Source organism: Chlorocebus sabaeus, chromosome 1 (genome assembly GCF_047675955.1).
Source record: "Chlorocebus sabaeus isolate Y175 chromosome 1, mChlSab1.0.hap1, whole genome shotgun sequence".
In the NCBI taxonomy this organism is placed as follows: domain Eukaryota; kingdom Metazoa; phylum Chordata; class Mammalia; order Primates; family Cercopithecidae; genus Chlorocebus; species Chlorocebus sabaeus.
The window spans coordinates 122,111,424-122,132,210 of NC_132904.1; the positions used below are offsets into that span (position 1 = coordinate 122,111,424).

General features: G+C 46.9%; 2 protein-coding genes and 1 long non-coding RNA gene across 9 annotated transcripts in view; 2 read left to right on the plus strand and 1 right to left on the minus strand.

Annotated features, from left to right (window-relative positions):
* Positions 1 to 1,153: 1,153 nt before the first annotated feature.
* On the minus strand, positions 1,154 to 19,159 carry LOC103248790 (uncharacterized). Of its 6 annotated transcripts, none has more exons than XR_012094958.1 (8): positions 18,870 to 19,159; positions 8,440 to 8,579; positions 8,112 to 8,278; positions 7,217 to 7,261; positions 6,944 to 7,032; positions 6,697 to 6,842; positions 6,150 to 6,405; positions 1,154 to 5,289 (listed from the first exon to the last, which is right to left on the minus strand). It is a non-coding gene; the product is annotated as an uncharacterized lncRNA (long non-coding RNA). The 6 variants fall into 6 exon arrangements; XR_012094957.1 differs by having other exon boundaries at positions 6,150 to 6,382; positions 8,440 to 8,633; XR_005242578.2 differs by having other exon boundaries at positions 6,150 to 6,382; positions 18,870 to 19,157.
* Positions 1,621 to 13,509, plus strand: TIRAP (TIR domain containing adaptor protein). Of its 2 annotated transcripts, XM_073022224.1 has the most exons (5): positions 1,621 to 1,743; positions 4,474 to 4,597; positions 4,815 to 4,973; positions 6,449 to 7,024; positions 7,651 to 13,509. In XM_073022224.1, exons 3-5 carry the CDS (start codon positions 4,907 to 4,909, stop codon positions 7,668 to 7,670), a joined length of 663 nt encoding a protein of 220 aa, XP_072878325.1. In that variant the 5' UTR covers positions 1,621 to 1,743; positions 4,474 to 4,597; positions 4,815 to 4,906; the 3' UTR covers positions 7,671 to 13,509. The 2 variants fall into 2 exon arrangements, with proteins under 2 accessions (XP_072878325.1, XP_037860778.1); XM_038004850.2 differs by lacking the exons at positions 1,621 to 1,743; positions 4,474 to 4,597 and having other exon boundaries at positions 4,870 to 4,973; positions 6,449 to 13,509.
* DCPS (decapping enzyme, scavenger) overlaps positions 18,706 to 20,787 on the plus strand; it is a 40,025-nt gene continuing 37,943 nt past the window's right edge. Inside the window, 1 exon segment of the mRNA XM_008021443.3 lies at positions 18,706 to 18,943. Within this exon segment, the coding sequence (XP_008019634.2) occupies positions 18,743 to 18,943 (201 nt within the window). The 5' untranslated portion in view covers positions 18,706 to 18,742.

A 20,787-nucleotide genomic window follows, 5' to 3' on the forward strand; every position in this document is an offset into this window, starting at 1 on the left:
GGTGGGCCAATCACTTGAGGTCATGAGTTCCAGACCAGCCTGGCCAACATGGTGAAATCCCACATCTACTAAAAATATAAAAATTAGCTGGATGTGGTGGCGAGCACCTGTAGTCCCAGCTACTCGGGAGGCTGAGGCACAAGAATCACTTGAACCCAGGAGGCAGAGGTTGCAGTGAGCTGAGATTGCACAACTGCACTCCAGCCTGGGTAATAGAGTGAGTCTGTCTGAAAAAAAAAAAAGAAAGTCCCACGTGTGAACACAGGGGCCACCCTAGGTCTGCACCATAGTCTCCAAACCTCTTTGAGAACACTGTTTTGTGTCTATCAAGCTATAAATGAATTATATTCAGGACTTTAAGTGACATTGTCCTACAAACCGGAATTAATCCTACCCAAATGTATTAGCAAGTGACTGAGAACAAAACAGCCTTTGAAACCAAAATTCTTTTAAATGTAAAGTCAGGTGAAGATGGTAATTTATTTATTTAAATATGTAAAAACTGTTTCAAACAATTTGAACCTTTAAACAGACCAGTTTTTAGCACTAAGCTGAAATCCAACACTTTCTCCATTCATTGGCCTGATCTCATCAGACATAGTGTAGTAGTTTCCTGTTGCTGCTGTAACAAATTGCCACAAACTTAGTGGCCTCAAACAACACCCGTTGATTATCCTACCGTTCTAAGATGGCCATCAGCAAGGCCGTGCTCCTTCTGAAGCCTCCAGGAAAGAAACCATGGACTTGCCTTTTCCAGCTTCTAGAGGCCACCTACATCCCACTGGCACCTGCTTCCCTCGGCACAGCTCTTTCGTCGGCCTCAGACCTTCCTGCCTCCCTCTTGAAAGGATCTTTGTGGTTACATTGGGCTCACCTGGGTAATCCAGGAACCCCCTCCCCATCTCAAGGTTCTTAATCACAACTGCCAAATCCCCTTTTGCCATGGAAGGTAACATAGTCTCAGTTCCGGGGATTAGGATGTGGGCCTCTTTGTGGGCCACTATTCTGTTTACCCCAGATAGTGATTCCTGCTTAACAGAAATCGCATATGAACTCTAAGAGATACATATTCTAATTATATGCCTTCAGGCTTCAGTATATTTCCTATATAATAGAAATTGGAGACCAGTTTGATATTGGATACTAAATACACTTTGGATTTTTTTTTTTTTTTTTTGAGACTTGACTCTTGCTTTGTCGCCCAGGCTGGAGTGCAGTGACACAATCTCGGCTCACTGCAACCTCCACCTCCCAGAACCTTCAAGCGATTCTCCTGCCTCAGCCTCCCGAGTAGCTGCGATTACTGGTGCGTACCACCACGCCTAGCTAATTTTTGTGTTTTTAGTAGAGATGGCGTTTCACCATGTTGGCCAGGCTGATCTCAAACTCCTGACTTCATGATCCGCCCACCTCAGCCTCCCAAAGTACTGGGATTACAGGCGTGAGCCACTACTGTGCCTTGGCCCACTTTGGGTTTTATACAACAAAACTCCATAGTGTTTCCTTTACATCAATTTCTGTACATAATATTGGAAAAGCATTCTAGAAAGCACTAAAGGTATTGTGTTACTTCTTTTCTGAAGAAATTCTTTACTAATTTTCTTTTCTTTATTTTTTTGAGATTGAATCTCGCTCTGTCACTCAGGCTGGAGTGCAGTGGCGTGATCTCGGCTCATCGTAGCCTCCGCCTCCCAGGTTCAAGGGATTCTCCAGCCTCAGCCACCTGAGTAGCTAGGATTACAGGTGTGTGACCCCATGCCCGGCTAATTTTTGTATTTTTAGTAGAGACAGGATTTCGACGTGTTGGCCAGGCTGGTCTGGAACTCCTGAGCTCACATGATCTGCCCACCTCAGCCTCCCAAAGTGCTGGGATTACAGGCATGAGCCACCATGCCCGGCCTCTTTACTAATTTTCTATCAAGTCTTTGTTCTTACAAAGTGGGCATTTTTGGTATGATTCTACTTTATGAATTTTTTCAAATCACAAAAAAAGCGACTGCATATTATACTACACAGCAAATCAGAGAACAGGCAGAGCGAGTGAGTAGAGCTTCCAGTTGGATATTTGGGTTCACTATCTTACCTACTTGTCAGCCACATCTCAAGATATGATGACAGTTACCAGGTCTTGGAAACATTAACACGTTTGAATGTGTGACAGTTCCACAGCCCCAGCTACAAAAGAACTGAAAAGGAACAAGGAAGGTGCGTGGCATCTTGGATTCCAGGAAGTAGGCAGTGTGTATGGTTACTGGAATTTACCTGCCATCTTGCTCAATTATCCTGTCAAAGGTGCTGTTATTTTTCTTAAAACGTTTCCATAATGTTTCTCATGAGGGCTTATACCACCCCACTTCTAGTGGCATATACTGCTGGACAACTGGATTTCTTCTTCTTATTTTTTTTTTTTTGTGATGGAGTCTCGCTCTGTCGCCCAGGCTGGAGTGCAGTGACCGGATCTCAGCTCACTGCAAGCTCCGCCTCCTGGGTTTACGCCATTCTCCTGCCTCAGCCTCCCGAGTAGCTGGGACTACAGGTGCCCGCCACCTCGCCCGGCTAGTTTTTTGTATTTTTTAGTAGAGATGGGGTTTCACCGTGTTAGCCAGGATGGTCTTGATCTCCTGACATCGTGATCCGCCCATCTCGGCCTCCCAAAGTGCTGGGATTACAGGCTTGAGCCACCGCGCCCGGCCTGGATTTCTTCTTAACCAAGCAATGGAAAAGCAATTTCCCCAAATCAGCATGTGTTGCCAAAAGGGCAAGTCATTTTATAAAAGGAGAAACTGGAACTTTTAAATCTACATATATTAAGTAGATTAACATATTATGCTAATTTTTAACCTTTAGAATATTTAGAAATCAAATGATGCTTTAGTTTACAAGTGCACCAAGGCCAAATAATGAATATTAAAACAGAATTGAAAAAAATATTTAAATAATGCAAAAACCAACTGACATCATGTTTACTACTAGGGGCAAAAAGGCATTCTGAATGGCCCTAGCTGCAGCCTACCACTTAGGCTGTCTGAAATCCCAAGCATATTAGGAAAGAAAAGAAACTCATATGTATCAGTCAACTTCCAGTGCCTCTTTGGTGGCTTCCCGTTTAGCTGTGTTGCTTTTTCAGATGTCTTCTCTGGTTCCTGGACCCATTCCAACTCTTCACTCTGCCTCCTTTGCTGCTATGGCTTAAGTTCTACTTCTTTTTTGAACTTTGATATATGTTCACAAATCCTCAGCATCCCTTGTCTTCTACGCATCAGTGAACAAAACATTAATGTGCAGCATAGAAAGACGTTCTTTAATTTTTTTTTTTTTTTGAGACGGAGTTTCGCTCTTGTTGCCCAGGCAGTGGTGTGATCTCAGCTCACTGCAACCTCCACTTCCAGGTTCAAGAGATTCTCCTGCCTCAGCCTCCTGAGTAGCTGGGATTATAGGTGCCTGCCACCACACCCAGCTAATTTTTGTATTTTTAGTAGAGATGGGGTTTTACCATGTTGGCCAGGCTGGGCTTGAACTCCTGACTTCAGGTGATCTGCCGCCTTGGCCTCCCAAAGTGCTAGGATTACAGGCATTAGCCATCGTGCCTGGCCACATTCTTTAAATTTTGAAACGTTTTATTTTAGTGTGTCTAATAAGACTTGTTTCTATGAGTTTTCAGGTTTGTTTTGATCTCACAGATCCACCAAAGAGAAAGCAGCCCCGTGCCAGTTGCTCTGCTAGCCTTTCACAGGAGAAGTGTCACTAGACTACTACAGCCCCCACAGGCTCTGCTCCACAGAAACTTAAGGCTGAAGGAGTGTCCACTGTCAGGGGCATCCTCTGTCACTATGGTGGGAAGAGAACATGGTGGGTTGCCTTTCTAAGGGATTCTTGGGCTTTCTTATTTCCATATAAATGTAGAAGCAGTCTGACAACCTCCCCACCAAAAAACCTAAAAAAAATCTTCTAGACTTTGCAACAGCACTGAATTAATGATCAGTTGGGGAAACATTAATGTTACAAGTTTTATAAACCATGAACATAATATATCCCTCCAATATCTAGATTATTTTATATACATACTAGCCCACATTTTCTAAGCAGTTATTACATGCCAGGCACCATTAGGATTTTACATAAATTATTTCATTTAATCTTCACAATAATGCTGAGAAGGAGGCTTTAGTACTTCCATTTCATGGATGGGGAAACTGGAGTTTAGTAAGATGGCCAAAGGCCACGGTTAACCAGAGATGAGAATCAGGCACTCTACCTGCAGTCTGCAGTCTTCACCACTTTTTGACATGACCTTCCTGAGCTGCTGGCTGCAGGAGCGATGGGTCTACGGATAGTTATTCAGGGGGAGGCAGACTTGGAGGAAAAGTCTCCCAAGATTTCCTGCACGTGCTCTCTCTCTACTGTTCAGCTTCTGTCTATCTGGATACGTAATTATTTGTCCAAATAGCAACTGTCCTTCTTCTACCATTTCAGGCCTTACATAGGAAGTCCTTCTAAAGAGCTGCCTGACAGCTGCCCTTCCCCAGATCCTGAATATCCTCCTGGCCAGGTGGAGCAGAGAACAGTCCCTCAGCTGGTCATGCTGAGCTCATACCCTGTAAGTCTGACCACACTACATAGCTCTGGCTTTATCTAGAACCCAGCTCCAATCACAGTCGTGTCTGGCCCTAATCTCATGAGGAATGAAGGACCCTTTTAGAGAGGAAGGCTCTGTCAGGCATTAGGAGAGAAACAGAACTTCCCAGAGCTCATCCACGGGGAATGAGAGCAGGGTAAGTGCAGCCTTTGTGATTCTCTCTCTCTGCCCTCTGTAGGATGGCTGCTCCATGAGGTCAAGACTGGGTCTTCTCCCTCCTCCCCCTTTACCGATGCCTGGTCTCACGGGGCTAGTTTTGACCCCCACGCTATGGCATCATCGACCTCCCTCCCAGCTCCTGGCTCTCGGCCTAAGAAGCCTCTAGGCAAGATGGCTGGTGAGTGGAACCGGACTCGCGACTGCTGTGTTCCTGAGTGTAGTGCTCAGTCTCCATAGGGCGTGGTGGGAGGCCTGCCTGGTCCCAACTCAGAGAGAGACACAGGAAGGCTGACGGGGGGACTCCTGACCTGACTTCAGGGCCTGGACGCGTGGTGGAGAGTGAGGAGGCGAGGCCTGCGTCAGCTCAGCCAGATCTTGATCCTTTTGGCTCAGAGGTTTTCCAAGCCTGCTCAGCTAGCTTTCCCAGCCTGGAAACCACGGTGCTGAGGGCTTAGCACTGTCTCTCGTTGTCTAAATCTTTGTTCCAGAACCATCTGGAGGAGAAGCCAAGCAGAGAGAGAAAATGAATCAATCCCACAACTATCTGTCCTTATCAAAGGCTGGGGAAGCTGGGTTTTCATCTCCTTATGGAGTCCCCACAACACACCTGACACTGCATTCTCAGTGAACTTTCAGCACCTAAGACAAACCCATTTTACAGATGAGGCAATGGAGACACAGACTAATTTGCTGAAGGTCATACAGAAAGTGAGCCACAGTCAGAACCGTGTCCCTGACTCCCGAGTGCGGGTTCTGAATCGCGAAGCTCTCCGCTCCTCAGCAGCTCCGAGCAGTAGCCTCTTCCCCATGTGGCGACAATCTAGGATTTCTTGGGGCCACACAGATGCCAGTCCTCCATGCCCCTTCCTTCCTGTATAGGTAGCCCTTCCTAATCGAAGTCCACCTCCCCTCGGTGCTGGAAGTGGGCTTTGGGACTGGTGGATCCTTGCTCGCATAACGTAGCTCTGCCTGCAGACTCCGGGGTGGCTGACGAGTCAGCTCTAGTGGGAAGTTCTGCTTAAGGTGGGCTGGGGGTGCCAGATATCAAAGAGCCTGGGAGTAGTACAAGGCCATTTCTCTTACCCAGGCTGGTGGAACACTCTCACATAAGGATTCCAGAGTTCTGACATACGTCCAAAACCTTTACCTTTAGAGGGCACTTTTAGGCAAGTCCCAAAGGATATACAAAAATAGCAGAGTGTCGGGCGCGGTGGTTCACGCCTGTAATCCCAGCACTTTGGGAGGCTGAGGCGGGCAGATCATGAGGTCAGAAGTTCAAGACCAGCCTGACCAACATGGTGAAATCCCGTCTCTACTGAAAATACAAAAATTAGCCAGGGGTGGTGGTACGAACCTGTAATCCCAACTACGCAGGAGGCTGAGGCAGGAGAATTGTTTGAACCTGGGAGGCGGAGGTTGCAGTGAGCCAAGATCACGCCACTGTACTCCAGACTAGGTGAGAGTGAGACTCCGTCTCAAAACAAAAAAAAAAATAGTGGAGCAACAGGTCTCTGAGAATGCGATGTTTCCCAGTGCAGGGACGCGGACTGCAGTCTGTCTGTCCTCGCTGTGAGGCGGGGCTCCTCCCTGTGTGGGCAGTGAGAGGGCACCTGTTAAGAAGACACAGGCCTGAGCAGTGTTTCTCCCCCACAGACTGGTTCAGGCAGACCCTGCTGAAGAAGCCCAAGAAGAGGCCCGACTCCCCAGAAAACACCTCCAGCGATACTTCACAGCCTCCCTCACAGGACAGACTATCCCCAAGCCTCAGCTTAGTCACATCTCCCAGCCTGCCACCCACACACGCGAGTGACAGTGGCAGTAGTCGCTGGAGCAAAGACTATGATGTCTGTGTGTGCCACAGTGAGGAAGACCTGGTGGCTGCCCAGAACCTGGTCTCCTACCTGGAAGGCAGCAGCACCAGCCTGCGCTGCTTCCTGCAGCTCCGGGATGCAACCCCAGGTGGTGCTATTGTGTCCGAGCTGTGCCAGGCACTGAACAATAGTCACTGCCGTGTGCTGCTCATCACGCCGGGCTTCCTTCAGGACCCCTGGTGCAAGTACCAGATGCTGCAGGCCCTGACCGAGGCCCCAGGGGCTGAGGGCCGCACCATCCCCCTGCTGTCGGGCCTCAGCAGAGATGCCTACCCACCTGAGCTCCGATTCATGTACTACGTCGATGGCAGGGGCCCTGATGGTGGCTTTCGCCAAGTCAAAGAAGCTGTCATGCGTTGTAAGCTACTACGGGGGCGGGGAGAAGGGGAACAGGATTCAGCCACAGTATCTGATCTACTTTGACTTTTAGGAGACAGCCCTGTAGCCTAGTAGTTCAAAGTACAGCCTCTGGAAGAGGCTGTCAGGGTCTGTATCCTGGCTCCTGCACTTATTATTAACCCATAAAAAGTAACCTGGGTAAGTTACTTACCCCTTCTGTGCCTTGGTTTCCTCACTGACCACCAGGTTTCCATTGCTATGGAATGAGAACAGTATATAGACTAAGGGCTCAGAACATGGCCTAGCACATGTATTCGTAATAGGCAGAGCCTAGCACAAATCAGGTCCTCAATAAATTATTAGCTACTAGTAGTAACAGTAACAGCATTACGTTTCTCTGAGATCAGGCTGGAGATGTCCATCAAGAGCTGGGAAGCTGCCAGGAGGGACATTGGTTTAGTAAGGCAAAATGATGCAAAATAATCAGAAGGAAGTGCATATGAGTGTATCTGGGGAGGGCCATGCTATTGCAGTAGGTTTGGAAGTGTGGTAACAGATAAAAAGGTAGAAGAGGCAGGACCTGTTGGGGAAAACAGAGATGCTGGGTTTGGGAAGGGTGACAATGCTGTGACTGGTCTCTTTCAGATCTGCAGACACTCAGTTGACACTTTTTATATCATGGGACCCCAGAAGTTGGAGTAAAGCTGGAAATAGAAAACCCACGCAGGGCCTTGGATTCCCACGGATGTGACAAGAGCTATAGGGAGCGAGTCTGCAGCACTTTGCCCGTGTCTCTGGGATCACAGCACCCATCAGGCTTCCATTATTGTGGGCTCCCTAAGAAGACCATGGAGAGGTTGGGGACTCCCCCAGGAAGGCCATGAAGCTGGGGATTCCCCCTAGGAAAGCCACGAGGAAGCTGGGGACTCCCCAAGAAGGCCATGAGGAAGCCAGAAACTGGAGGTGGTAGGAGGTGGTGCTGACCAATGATGGCCAGCAGGGCTCGTATCCTGCCTAACTGGAGAAGAAGCCTGGCACACACTTCTGTCTTCCCCTGGAACTGGGTACTGGCGTACACTGGTATCCCTCCTAAAGAGGTGACTCACCTGACTGATCAGCAAGAAGCCGAGATTGCAGGCCTCACCGTGGATGGTCTTCCCAGTTGCCTGGGGAAACCCTGGAATGGGTGTCAGGAGAAAGCAAGAGAAATCCAGTCCTTCACACTCACGCTACTCTGTTCCTCCTTCCAGAGACATCGATTCACTTCAGAAAGCTGTAAGGAAGAAGCAGTCAGCACTGCAACTATACTTTTTATTTATTGCCTAAGTGCCATTAAAGACACAAACCTAGAAGCCATTCTGAATGTGGGGGTGAGGTGGTGGAGGGAGCAAGTAAAGAGATGGGAAGCCAGGGCTCAGGGTTCAGCGCCTTCACCTGAGATCACAAGCCCATGGATGCTGTGACATCTGAGAGCTTCATCCGTGGTCTGGCTAAAGCTGATACTTTCACAGTCACCATCTTCACCTTTGGACTGGGAAGAATCAGCATTTTTCTTCTGGCAGATGACTGTATTCCTTATAGGACAGGCAAGGTTTCATTCATCTGTTCTCAGTAAGTTTGTTTCTGAACTGAAATGAATTTCATTATTTCCTCCAACATGTACTTTTGTGCCCCCTCTCTCACTTCTCCCTATCATGACCCCTCTTTTGCTGAAAAAAAGTTTTATTATTTTTTCTATCTCTAGTTCTAGAAAGAGAAAATTTATTTTTTAAATTACAAATTATTTTGCCGGGCACCGTGGCTCACACCTGTAATCTCAGCACTTGGGGAGGCCAAGGCAGGTGGATCACCTGAGGTCAGGAGTTCAAGACCAGCCTGGCCAATATGGTGAAACCCTGTCTCTACTAAAAATACAAAAATTAGCTGGGTGTGGTGGCAGGCACCTGTAATCCCAACTACTCAGGAGGTTGAGGCAGGAGAATTGCTTGAACCTGGGAGGTGGAGGTTGCAGTGAGCCAAAATCACGCCACTGCACTCCAGCCTGGGCAACTGAGCAAGACCCTGTCTCAAAAAAAAAAAAGGCCCGGCATGGTGGTTCATGCCTGTAATACAAGCACTTTGGGAGGCCAAGGTGGGCAGATCACAAGGTCAAGAGATCGAGACCATCCTGGCCAACATGGTGAAACCCCATCTCTACCAAAAATACAAAAATTAGCTGGGTGTGGTGGCGCGGGCCTGTAGTCCCAGCTACTTGGGAGGCAGAGGCAGTAGAATTGCTTGAATCCAGGAGGCAGAGGTTGCAGTGAGCCAAGATCGCACCACTGCACTCCAGCCTGGGTAACAAAGCGAGACTCCATCTCAAAAAAAAAAAAAAAAAAAAAAAAAAATTATTTTATTATAAAAGGATTAACAAATAATATGTCCACTCATGTGCTGACCACCCAGTTTAAGCAGCAAAACCTTATCATCTCTTATAGTGGTCCCTTTGTGCCCTGAATTGCACTCCCCCCTCCCCTACCAGAAATAACCAATATTTTGAATTTTGAACTTCTTGCTTTTAGCTTTTCTGTATACATTTACCACATATGTATGCACCCCCACCAGCATATTGTTTAGTTTTACATGGTTTTATATTTTATGTAAACAGCATTACAGTGTTTGTATTCTGCAGATTCCTCTCCTTGTTTACCAAATGTTTGTGAGATTTATCCATGCGGATGGATGACACGCCAGTTATTAATAATACACTTTCATCCCACGATGTAAATATGCCACCATTTAGTTACACATTCTTCTCCAAATGGATATTTGTTGTTCCTAGGTTTTTGCTATTAAAAACAATGAGCCTCTGAACTTTTTTGTACATTTTCACAAGCAACATTTTCTAGGATTCAGCCTAGAAAATCCTGCTGGGGCTGGGCATGGTGGCCCATGCCTGTAATCCCAGCACTTTGGGAGGCTGAGGCGGGCAGATCACTTGAAGTCAGGAGTTTGAGACCAGCCTGGTCAACATGGTGAAACCCTGTCTTTACTAAAAATACAAAAATTAGCCAGGCATGGTGGTGCATGCCTGTAACCCCAGCTACCTGGGAGGCTGAGGCAGGAGAATTGCTTGAGCCTAGGAGGCGGAGATTGCAGTGAGCTGAGATATCACACCACTGCACTCCAGCCTGGGTGATAGAGCGAGACTCCATCTCAAAAAAAAAAAAAAAAAAAAAAAGATCCTGGTGGGTAACAAATATACTGCTGCTGGGTAGTAAAGACAATACATGCTGTTCTTCTAGAAGATGCCACAGTTTCTTCCAAATTGGCTGTACCAATTTAAGTTCCTACCATTTGTGTTTAAGACTTCCCACTTTTGGCCGGGCGCGGTGGCTCAAGCCTGTAATCCCAGCACTTTGGGAGGCCAAGGCGGGCGAAATCACGAGGTCAGGAGATTGAGACCATCCTGGCTAACATGGTGAAACCCTGTCTCTACTAAAACTTCAAAAAATTAGCTGGGTGCGGTGGTGGGTGCCTGTAGTCCAAGCTACTCGGGAGGCTGAGGAAGGAGAATGGCGTGAACCCGGGAGGCGGAGCTTGCAGTGAGCCGAGATGGCACCACTGCATTCCAGCCTGGGCGACACAGCGAGACTCCGTCTCAAAAAAATAAAAAATAAAATAAAATAAAAGAGTTCCCACTTTTTCATGTTCTTGCTAACACTTAATCAGATTTTTAAATGTCTGCTAATCTGGTGGGTGAAAACTGGTAACCTACTGTAATTTTTCTTTTCACCATTTTTGTGGGAAAAAAAAAATCAAGCATATACTGAAAGGAAAAAGTTTGATAAATCCCTATGTACCCATCAGCTAGCTTCAACAATGACCAACTCTGAGCTAATCTTTTATCAATAATACCCTACCCATCTCTCTCACTCCTCCCAAGATCATCTGAAGCAAATCTCAGAAATCATTTTATTCCTAAATATTTAAGTATGCATCTCTAAATTATTAAACTTTTTTTGGTTTTGTTTTTTGTTTTTCTGAGATGGAGTTGCTCTTGTTACCCAGGCTGGAGTGCAATGGCACAATCTTGGCTCACTGCAACCTCTGCCTCACAGGTTCAAGTGATTCTCCTGCCTAAGCCTGGGGTTACAGGCATGCACCACCACACCCGGCTAATTTTTGTATTTTTAGTAGAGATAGGGTTTCACCATATTGGCCAGGCTGGTCTTGAACTTCTGACCTCAGGTGATCACCCGGCTTGGCCTCCCAAAATGCTGGGATTACAGAGGTGAACCACCGTGCCCAGCCTAAAATATTTTACCTTTTACTTTGTGCTTTTTGTGTTTTACTCAGGAAGTCCTCCCTACATCTGTATATTTTCTTCTGTCTTTAATCCACCTGGATTTTCTGTTTGGGTTTTTGTTATTCTTTAGTCAAAGATCTAATTCTTTTTTCTATTTGAATAACCATCATTTACTGACTAGTCCATCCTTACCCCACCCCTACTGATTATGATGTCACTGCTGTCACATATTATCATACGTTGGGGGCTGTTACTGGGTTCTCCAGTCTCCTCCCTTTATCTGTTTGTGTAACCCTGTGCTGGTGCCACACTGGCTTGTTTACTGATGTTTTTAATAAGCCTGGACCATTTGTAGGTCAATTCTTCCTGCTCTTCTTATACATCAAAAATCACTTTAACTTTTCTTGTTCCTTTACTCTTCCATATAAATTGTTTATTCAACCATCACGTTCCAGAAAAAAGCCTGTTAGTATTTTTATTGGACTTACATGGAATTTATAGATTTATTTTGAAAAAACAGATATGTTTATGAGTCTTCCTATTCATAAAAATAGTATGTCTCCATTTACTTATATCTTTAAGTGTATTTCAATAAAGCTTTCTTTTTTTTTTTTTTTTTTTTTTTTTTGAGACGGAGTCTTGCTCTGTCACCCAGGCTGGAGTGCAGTGGCTGGATCTCAGCTCACTGCAAGCTCTGACTCCCGGGTTTATGCCATTCTCCTGCCTCAGCCTCCCGAGTAGCTGGGACTACAGGCACCCGCCACCTCGCCCGGCTAGTTTTTTGTATTTTTTAGTAGAGATGGGGTTTCACCGTATTAGCCAGGATGGTCTCGTTCTCCTGACCTTGTGATCCGCCCATCTCGGCCTCCCAAAGTGCTGGGATTACAGGCTTGAGCCACCGTGCCCGGCCTCAATAAAGCTTTCTATCTTTTCCACATTGGTCAGCTCCTCTTTTTATTAGAATTATTCCCTACCATTTCATATTTTCTGTTGCTGTTGTCAAGGGTAATTTTACATTTTTATCTATTACTGATATAAAGAATTGTAATTTATTTCACATATTGATCTAGTATTAAACAGCATGCTGAATTACTTAATTCTATATGACTATAAACTTTGCAGGGTCTTGCTGTTGCCCAGGCTGGAGTGCAGTGGCGTGATCATGGCTCACCACTGCCTCGACCTCCTGGGCCCAAGCGATGATTCTCCTACCTCAGCCCTCTGGGTAGCTGGGACCACAGGCCTGTGCCACAACTCCTGACTAATTTATTTGTACTTTTTGTAGAGATGGGGTTTCGCCATGTTGCCCAGGCTGGTCTTGAATGCCTGGGCTCAAGCCATCTGCCTGCCTGGGCTTCCCAAAGTGCTGGGATGATAGGCTTGAGCCACCACACCTGTCCTGTCAGATTTTCTATAAACAGTCATACAATTTGCAAAAGAAAACAAAAACTTTAGTTCCTTTTGTGGCTCCTAAGGCCTCCAATAAAACAAAGTGACAATAGCAGCCATCCTTGTCTCATTCCTTCCTTAAAAGGAATGCTTTACACATTTCTCCACTAAATGTGTGCGTTGTAGGTTTTCTGATACGTAATTTTTTCTTTCCCCTTTTTTTTTTTTTTTTTTTGAGACAGAGTCTTGCTCTGTCTCCCAGGCTGGAGTGCCGTGGTGCAACCTTGGCTCACTGCAGCCTTTGCCTCCCGGGTTCAAGCAATTCTCCTGCCTCAGCCTCCCAAGTAGCTGGAACTACAGGTGCGTGCCACCACAACAGGATAATTTTTTGTATTTTTAGTACAGACAGGGTTTTACTGTGTTAGCCAGGAGGGTCTTGATCTCCTGACCTCATGATCCACCTACCTTGGCCTCCCAAAGTGCTGGAATTACAGGCGTGAGCTACTGCGCCCAGCCTTTTTTTTTTTTTCTTTTATTTGAAGAATTTAAGATTGGAATTAATTGCTCCTCAAATGTTTGTTAGACTCATCTGTAATACCATTTGGGCCTAGAATATTCTGGTTTTTTTTGAGATGGAGTCTTGCTCTATTGCCCAGGCCTGAGTGCAGTGGGATTACAGGCGTGAGCCACCACACCCGGCCAGAATATTCTTTATTGTAAAATTTAAAGCTGTAATTTCAATGTCTTGAAGAGTTACAGATCTATTTAGATTTTCCATTTCTCCTGGAGTCAATTTGGTATAAAAGTCAATAAAGACTACAAGACCAGTTTAAGTAGATTTTTCAGTCTGAGTGTCCTGGATCATGTACACAATCATGAATGTGAAGTCTGTCTGCATGAAGAATCATCTGTGGTTATAAATTCTTAGGAGGTTTTTTCCTTCTTCCCTCTGGGACAACGGTTGAAGCAGGCAAGTTTCCTAATCATCTTCTCTCCTTTAGTAGGGCAGCATTTTTCTTTTTAAAAAATAGTTGGCCTGGCCAGGCACAGTGGCTCATGCCTATAATCCTAGCACTTTGGGAGGCCAAGGCGAGATAACCCAAGGTCAGGAGTTCAAGACCAGCCTGACCAACATGGTGAAACCCTGTCTCTACTAAAAAATACAAAAAAATTAGCCATGCGTGGTGGTGGGCGCCTGTAACCCCAGCTGTTCAGGAGGCTGATGCATAAGAATTGCTTGAACTGGGGCAGCGGAGGTTGCAGTGAGCCGAGATCGCGCCACTGTACTCCAGCCTGGGCGACAGAGCGAGACTCTGTATCCAAAAAAATAAAAAATAAAAAATAAAAAAAATTGCTGGCCCCTTCATTGAGCTGGTGGACCTTCAGGGATCTTAGCTCTATGGAAAGCTCTGTATCTTAATTCCTCTTTACATAAGCTCAGGTCTTGTCTCTTGTCCCTTGAATCGTGTCCTAGACGTCTAGAGATCAGCAATGGCCCTTAAAATAGCTTCCACCTTAAAAATCCCCTTACCACTCTATAGATTCAAACTCCCACATCATTTTTGGTTCCTACAGTTTTTACTTTTTTGAGAGCTCAGCAACGTAACTGAAAGAATGTTTTAGTTATGTTCGGGTGTTTTGTAGCTGACTTGTTTTCAGTTTAGTCTGTTATAATTACTGAAATGGAGGTGGGAAGTATCCAGTCCTTCTTTAGACTAAAAAAGAAAAGATTTGGGAGGTTTTTTTTTTTTTTTTTTTGAGACACAGTCTCACTGTGTCACTCAGGCTGGAGCGCAGTGGCGCGATCTTGGCTCATTACAACCTTCGCCTCCAGGTTGAAGCCATTCTCCTGCCTCAGCCTCCCGAGTAGCTGGAATTATAGGCGCCTGCTGCCACACTCAGCTAATTTTTGTATTTTTAATAGAGATGGGTTTCATCATGTTAGCCAGGCTAGTCTCAAACTCCTGACCTCAAGAGATCCACCGCCTTGGCCTCCCAAAGTGCTGGGATTACTGGCATGAGCCACTGCACCTTGCATGGGAGAAATTTTAAGATTTCTAAAAAACGAAACAATTGAACAGGGCTTTATAATAAATGAGTAACCTAACATAGCATTGTCTAGTAGAACTTCCTTTGATAATGAAAATGTTCTCCATCTGTGCTCATATTGTAGCCACTAGTCACAAGTGGCTATCAAGCACTTGCTAAGTGGCTAATGTAACTGAGGAACTGAATCTTAACTGTGCTACCATAAAGATTCCTTTCACTCTGAGGTCTGGTATTTAATAGAACTTCTGGTAGCTGAGGATTCCTATGAGATCATCCTTTCCTTGAAACAGGCATTCTTTTTTTTTTTAGAGACAAAGCCTCGCTCTCTTGCTCAGGCTGGAGTGCAGTGGTGTGATTATAGCTCACTGCAGCCCCAAACTCCTGGGCTGCAGTGATCCTCCCACCTCAGCCTCCTGAGTAGCTGGGACTACAGGTGTGAGCCACCACGTGGGGCATGAGCCAGACTTTTTGAAGAGCAGAATTCTGGTTTTATATTTTAATCAAAATTATACCCATATTGATGAATTTTGCCGCTAATGAATACATTCCTCTACTATTTCATTTCAAATGTTTCTCTTTTGTTCATTATATTTTAGCTATACAGGTCATTCCTTTTTTTTGAGACGGAGTCTTGCTCTGTCACCCAGGTTGAAGTGCAGTGGTGCGATCTTGGCTCATTGCAACCTGCACCTCCTGAGTTCAAGTGATTCTCCTGCCTCAGCCTCCCAGGTAGCTAGGATTACAGGTGCACACCACCACACCTGGCTAATTTTTGTATTTTTAGTAGAGACTATGTTTCACCATGTTGGCCAAGCTGGTCTTGAACTCCGGACCTGAAGTGGTCCGCCTGCCTCGGCCTCCCAAAGTGCTGGGATTACAGGTGTAAGCCACTGTGCCCAGCAGTCATTCCTATTTTTAAAAAAATGTCAAGTACATTACTGCTCTAGGGTCTTTGACAGCTAATATTTACTCTGCCTGGGCTCTTCATATGGCTGGTATGGCTGGTTCCTTCTCCTCATTCAAGTCTCAGCTCACATGTCACCTTTTGAGAGGCTGACCACGATCATCTTATCTAAAGGGCTTGGCCGGGCATTGTGACGCATGCCTGTAATTCCAGCACTTTGGGAGGTGGGCAGGTCACCTGAGGTCAGGAGTTTGAGACCAGCCTGGCCAACATAGCAAAACCCCGTCTCTACTAAAAATACAAAAATTAGCCAGGTGTGCTAGTGTATGCCTGTAATCCCAGCTACTCCGGAGGCTGAGGCAGGAGAGTCGCTTGAACCTGGGAGGCGAAGGTTGCAGTGAGCCAAAATTGCGCCACTGTACTCCAGCCTGGGTGACAGAGTGAGACTCTGTCCCAGATAAAAAAAATGCGGGGGGCTTCTATCCCCAGGCTCTTTCACACTGTCCAGTTTTGTTCTATTAACAGTACTTGGCCTGGCACAGTGGCTCATGCCTGTAATCCCAGCACTTTGGGAGGCTGAGGCAGGCAGATCACGAGGTCAGGAGATCGAGACCATCCTGGCTAACACAGTGAAACCCTGTCTCTACTAAAAACACAAAAAATTAGCCGGGTGTGGTGGCAGGCGCCTGTAGTCCCAGCTACTGGGGAGGCTGAGGCAGGAGAATGGTGTGAACCCGGGAGGCGGAGCTTGCAGTGAGCTGAGATTGCACCACTGCACTCCAGCCTGGGAGACAGAGCTAGACTCCGTCTCCAGGGGAAAACAAAACAAAACAAAATAGGCCGGGCGCGGTGGCTCAAGCCTGTAATCCCAGCACTTTGGGAGGCCGAGACGGGCGGATCACGAGGTCAGGAGATCGAGACCATCCTGGCTAATATGGTGAAACCCCGTCTCTACTAAAAAGTACAAAAAACTAGCAGGGCGAGGTGGCGGGCGCCTGTAGTCCCAGCTACTCGGGAGGCTGAGGCAGGAGAATGGCGTAAACCTGGGAGGCGGAGCTTGCAGTGAGCTGAGATCCGGCCACTGCACTCCAGCCTGGGCGACAAAGCGAGACTCCGTCTCAAAAAACAAAACAAAACAAAACAAAACAAAATAACAAAACACCATACACAGCACTTAATCATTATCTTGTTTACCTCACGTACCCCATTTGAATATACATTTTATGAAAGAAGAGGCCTCGCTGTCTTGCTCAGAACTAACAGTGGCTGGCACATGGAAAATGGAGACCTGGAGAGGTTAAGAGACTTTTCCAAAGTTGCACAGCTAGTCAGTGTTGGGGCCCGACTTCATGGCTCTCAATTCTGGGCTCTTTTTGTGAAAACGTAGCTACTTTGGCAAGGTGCGGTGGCTCACACCTGTAATGCCAGTACTTTGGGAGGCCCAGGCGGACGGATCACGACGTCAGGAGTTCGAGACCAGACTGGCCAACACAGTGAAACCCTGACTCTACTAAAAATACAAAAAATTAGCCGGGCTGGTGGCACGCGCCTGTAATCCCAATTACTCAGGAGGCTGAGGCAGGAGAATCGCTTGAACCAGGAAGGCGGAGGTTGCAGCGAGCGGAGATGGCGCCATTGCACTCCGGCCTGGGTGACAGATCCTAAGTCTCTCCTAATAACGCTTTCTGCATCACAAAAAAAAAGCAGTCTTTTATCCAACTCCTAATCTATATTTCTGGTCGAAGTAATCCAAAAATCAAACTAACACATGGTACACTTTGTTACTGACCAAAACTGACTGTAAGTTGCATCTTGTTGCTAATGTTGAAAATGGCAAAAACTGTCCCATTAGATCTGTCTGAAAACCTAAACTCAAATCACTGGCAAAAATAATGTGTGGCTGACTGAAACGGTGTAATTCTTTTTTTTTTTTTTTTTCCTGAGACGGAGTCTTGCTCTGTCGCCAGGCTGGGGTGCAGTGGTGCTATCTGGGCTCACTGCAACACTCCGCCTCCCGCGTTCACGCGATTCAAGCGATTCTCCCGCCTCAGCCTCCGAGGAGCTGGGACTACAGGCGCCGGCCACCACGCCCGGGTAATTTTTAAATTTTTGTATTTTTAGTAGAGACAGGGTTTCACCATGTTGGCCAGGATGGTCTCGATATCTTAACTTCGTGATCCGCCCACCTCGACCTCTCAAGGGGCTGGGATTACAGGCGTGAGCCACCGCGCCCGGCCGTAAGTACCAACTCTTGACAAAATTTAGATCTGTTAAATAACACCAGCGAAAAACGGGCTAACCAGAAACAATGGTCACTGAAGAAACCCTCAACAGCAGAAGTTACAAGTAATAATTTTATACAGCAAAAAAAAGAGAAACGAAACCCTGGGAGACGAATCATACTGCAAATCATAACCCTGGGTAGCAGGGCAGAAATACAGGCCAACTAGAGAGAGAGGAGGGGGGTGCCTCTAGCCCGGAAATAAGTGGGTGATGGAAATGGTTCTTCTGGCCCTATTCGTTTACCTTTCTTGTCAGCAGAAAAGTGCTGAGTCTACAAAGTAAAAAACTGATCACGGCGAAAATTTCTGCAAAGTAATTAAAATGGGAGAAAAATGGAAATGACCTAAATACTCGGTATAAAAAATCGACCAAGGAATAAAATGGGTTCACGGATTTGCGTCAGAAACGTTGCTTCCCTTATAATTGGTCAACGTCGGTGAAACTATGATTAAAATGTCAGTATTCAAACAAGGCCTCCAACACTCCCGTGGCCCAAGGGGGTCTTTGGCTCCCACCCCGGGGCGTGGGCCTGGGGGTCCCTCTTCACTGCGCAGCCACCTCTAGCCCGCCGCTTTCGGGACTCTCAACCTTCTTTTCCCTTCCCTGAGGGCCGGCCAGCACCACAACGGGGCCAAAGGCAGTAACTTGGTTGAAAGGCGCGCCCTGGGACAGGTCAGCGGGCTCCGCTTTGCGCCGCACGCAGCCCCCGGAACGGGTGCCAGAGCAGGGTACGCCGGGAGTTAGCAGCCCATCCAAGCCGCTAGGCTCGGGCGAGGGGCGGGGCCGGCGCAGGGCGCGCAGGCGCACAGCGCCTCCGGGGCAGCATGGCGGAGGCAGCCCCTCAACTCGGCAAGAGAAAGCGCGAATTGGACGTGGAGGAGGCCCACGCCGCCAGCACAGAAGAAAAGGAGGCAGGAGTTGGAAATGGTACCTGTGCTCCTGTCCGCTTACCATTCTCCGGCTTCAGAGTGCAGAAAGTGCTGAGGGAGTCTGCGCGGGACAAAATCATTTTCCTACACGGGAAGGTACCAGGAGGCAACCCTGAGGCGGGATGCGGGAAGCGGTGAACCAATGATCGCCTCGGAGGCGGATTTTTTTTCGGATCTCGGCCGGAAAATACCAATCAGTATCACTCGGGGGAGGTGGGAGTGCGCTACTAGAATGCATAGAGGGGCGGTAAAAGGCGGCAAGATTGCCCTTGAAATTAAGGCAATGAACACATCTAGCTCTAATTTTTCTAATGTCTCTTTCACTAGAAATATCTACTAGGAGAGTGTATTGCAGATTAAAGATCACATGTTACATTCCCCAAGCCGTTCATCATCCATTTATGTATATAGGGACTAGGAACCCAGTAAATGTTAGATGTCTTGCTCATCCCTGCCCCTGAAAACATGTCCCTCAGTCCATGAGACTGTAGGAGATGTGATCTCTGCCTTACACAACTTCAGCCCTAACAGGAGAACAATAGAGAACAATATAATTGTTAATTCAGTACTACACACGCGCTTTCATGCATGCCAAACACGCGCTTTCATGCATGCCAGACACTAACCTAGGTCCTGGGGATGTGGAGATGAAAGTTACCATCCCTGATCTTCAGGACTACGGAATATTTCTGGCGAGACAGATACAGCTTGCTCCAATACCAACGTGCTCAGCAGTCTGGCAGGGGCTGAGGAGATGGAGACCATTCCAGGAACTAGTGAAGAGGCCTAGCCAGGGCAGGTATGGAGGTTCCCCAGAACTACTAGCAGGAACTCTCACCTTTGGGAGGATCAGGGAACTTTGGCCTAGGCTTCCATGCCTGTGTATCTGGTTTTTTTGGTTGTTGTTATTTTTATTTATTTATTTTGAGACAGAGTCTCTTCTCTCTGTCGCCCAGGCTAGAGAGCAGTGGTGTGATCACTGCAACCTCCATCTCCCGAGTTCAAGCGATTCTTCCTGCCTCAGCCTCCCGAGTAGCTGGGATTACAGGCGCCCGCCACCATGCCCAGCTAATTTTTGTATTTTTAGTAGCGACGGGGTTTCCCCATGTTGGCCAGGCTGGTCTCGAACTCCTGACCTCAGGTGATCCTCCCACCTCTGCCTCCCAAAGTGCTGGGATTATAGGCGGGAGCCATCGCGCCCAGCCTTATTTTTTATTTATTTATTTTTTGTATGAGATTCTGTCTGGTTTTCTCAGCCCGGCTGTCCTCAGTGTGCAGCACCCGTTGAAGGTATTAGCCATGAGAGCCTTCGAGCTAGGAGTCACTTGGGAGACCCAGGTTCTAGTTTCTGTTTCAGTGCTGTCTGTTTGTGTCACCTTGGGCAAGTCACTCAAGATCTGTTTTTCATTTTTTCTTCTGAAATGGGGAGAACTTGACAGAAGTCTTGTAAGCCTAAAATGGAAGACAACTGAGAAGCCTTGTATTCTGGGGAAGAAAGGTGTGAGAGCTGCCACAAGGATTTGGGTGGAGATGCCTTCTCTGGCTGGGCACGGTGGCTCACGCCTGTAATCCCAGCACTTTGGGAGGCCGAGGCAGGTGGATCATTTGAGGTCGGGGGTTCAAGACCAGCCTGACCAACATGGTGAAACCCTGTCTCTACTAAAAATACAAAAATTAGCCAGGTGTGGTGACATGCGCTTGTAATCCCAGCTACTTGGGGAGCTGTGGCAGGAGAATTGCTTGAACCGAGGAGGTGGAGGTTGCAGTGAGCCGAGATTGCGCCATTGCACTCCAGCCTGGGCGACAGAGCAAGACTCCATCTCAAAAAAAAAGAGAGATGCCTTCTCTGAGAAAAGAAATGTGAATGCCATTGGCTGGACTTCCCAGAAGGAAAACTTCAGGGAAGGAAATCCCAAGTACTTTCAAAGTTGATTTCAAAG

What these genes read in the sequence shown, in the direction of transcription:
- TIRAP (XM_038004850.2), top strand. Translation starts at nt 4,907, where the DNA reads ATGGCATCATCGACCTCCCTCCCAGCTCCTGGCTCTCGGCCTAAGAAG. An exon ending in GCCTCTAGGCAAGATGGCTG is followed by an intron (nt 4,974 to 6,448) that starts GTGAGTGGAACC and finishes TCTCCCCCACAG; the next exon opens with ACTGGTTCAGGCAGACCCTG.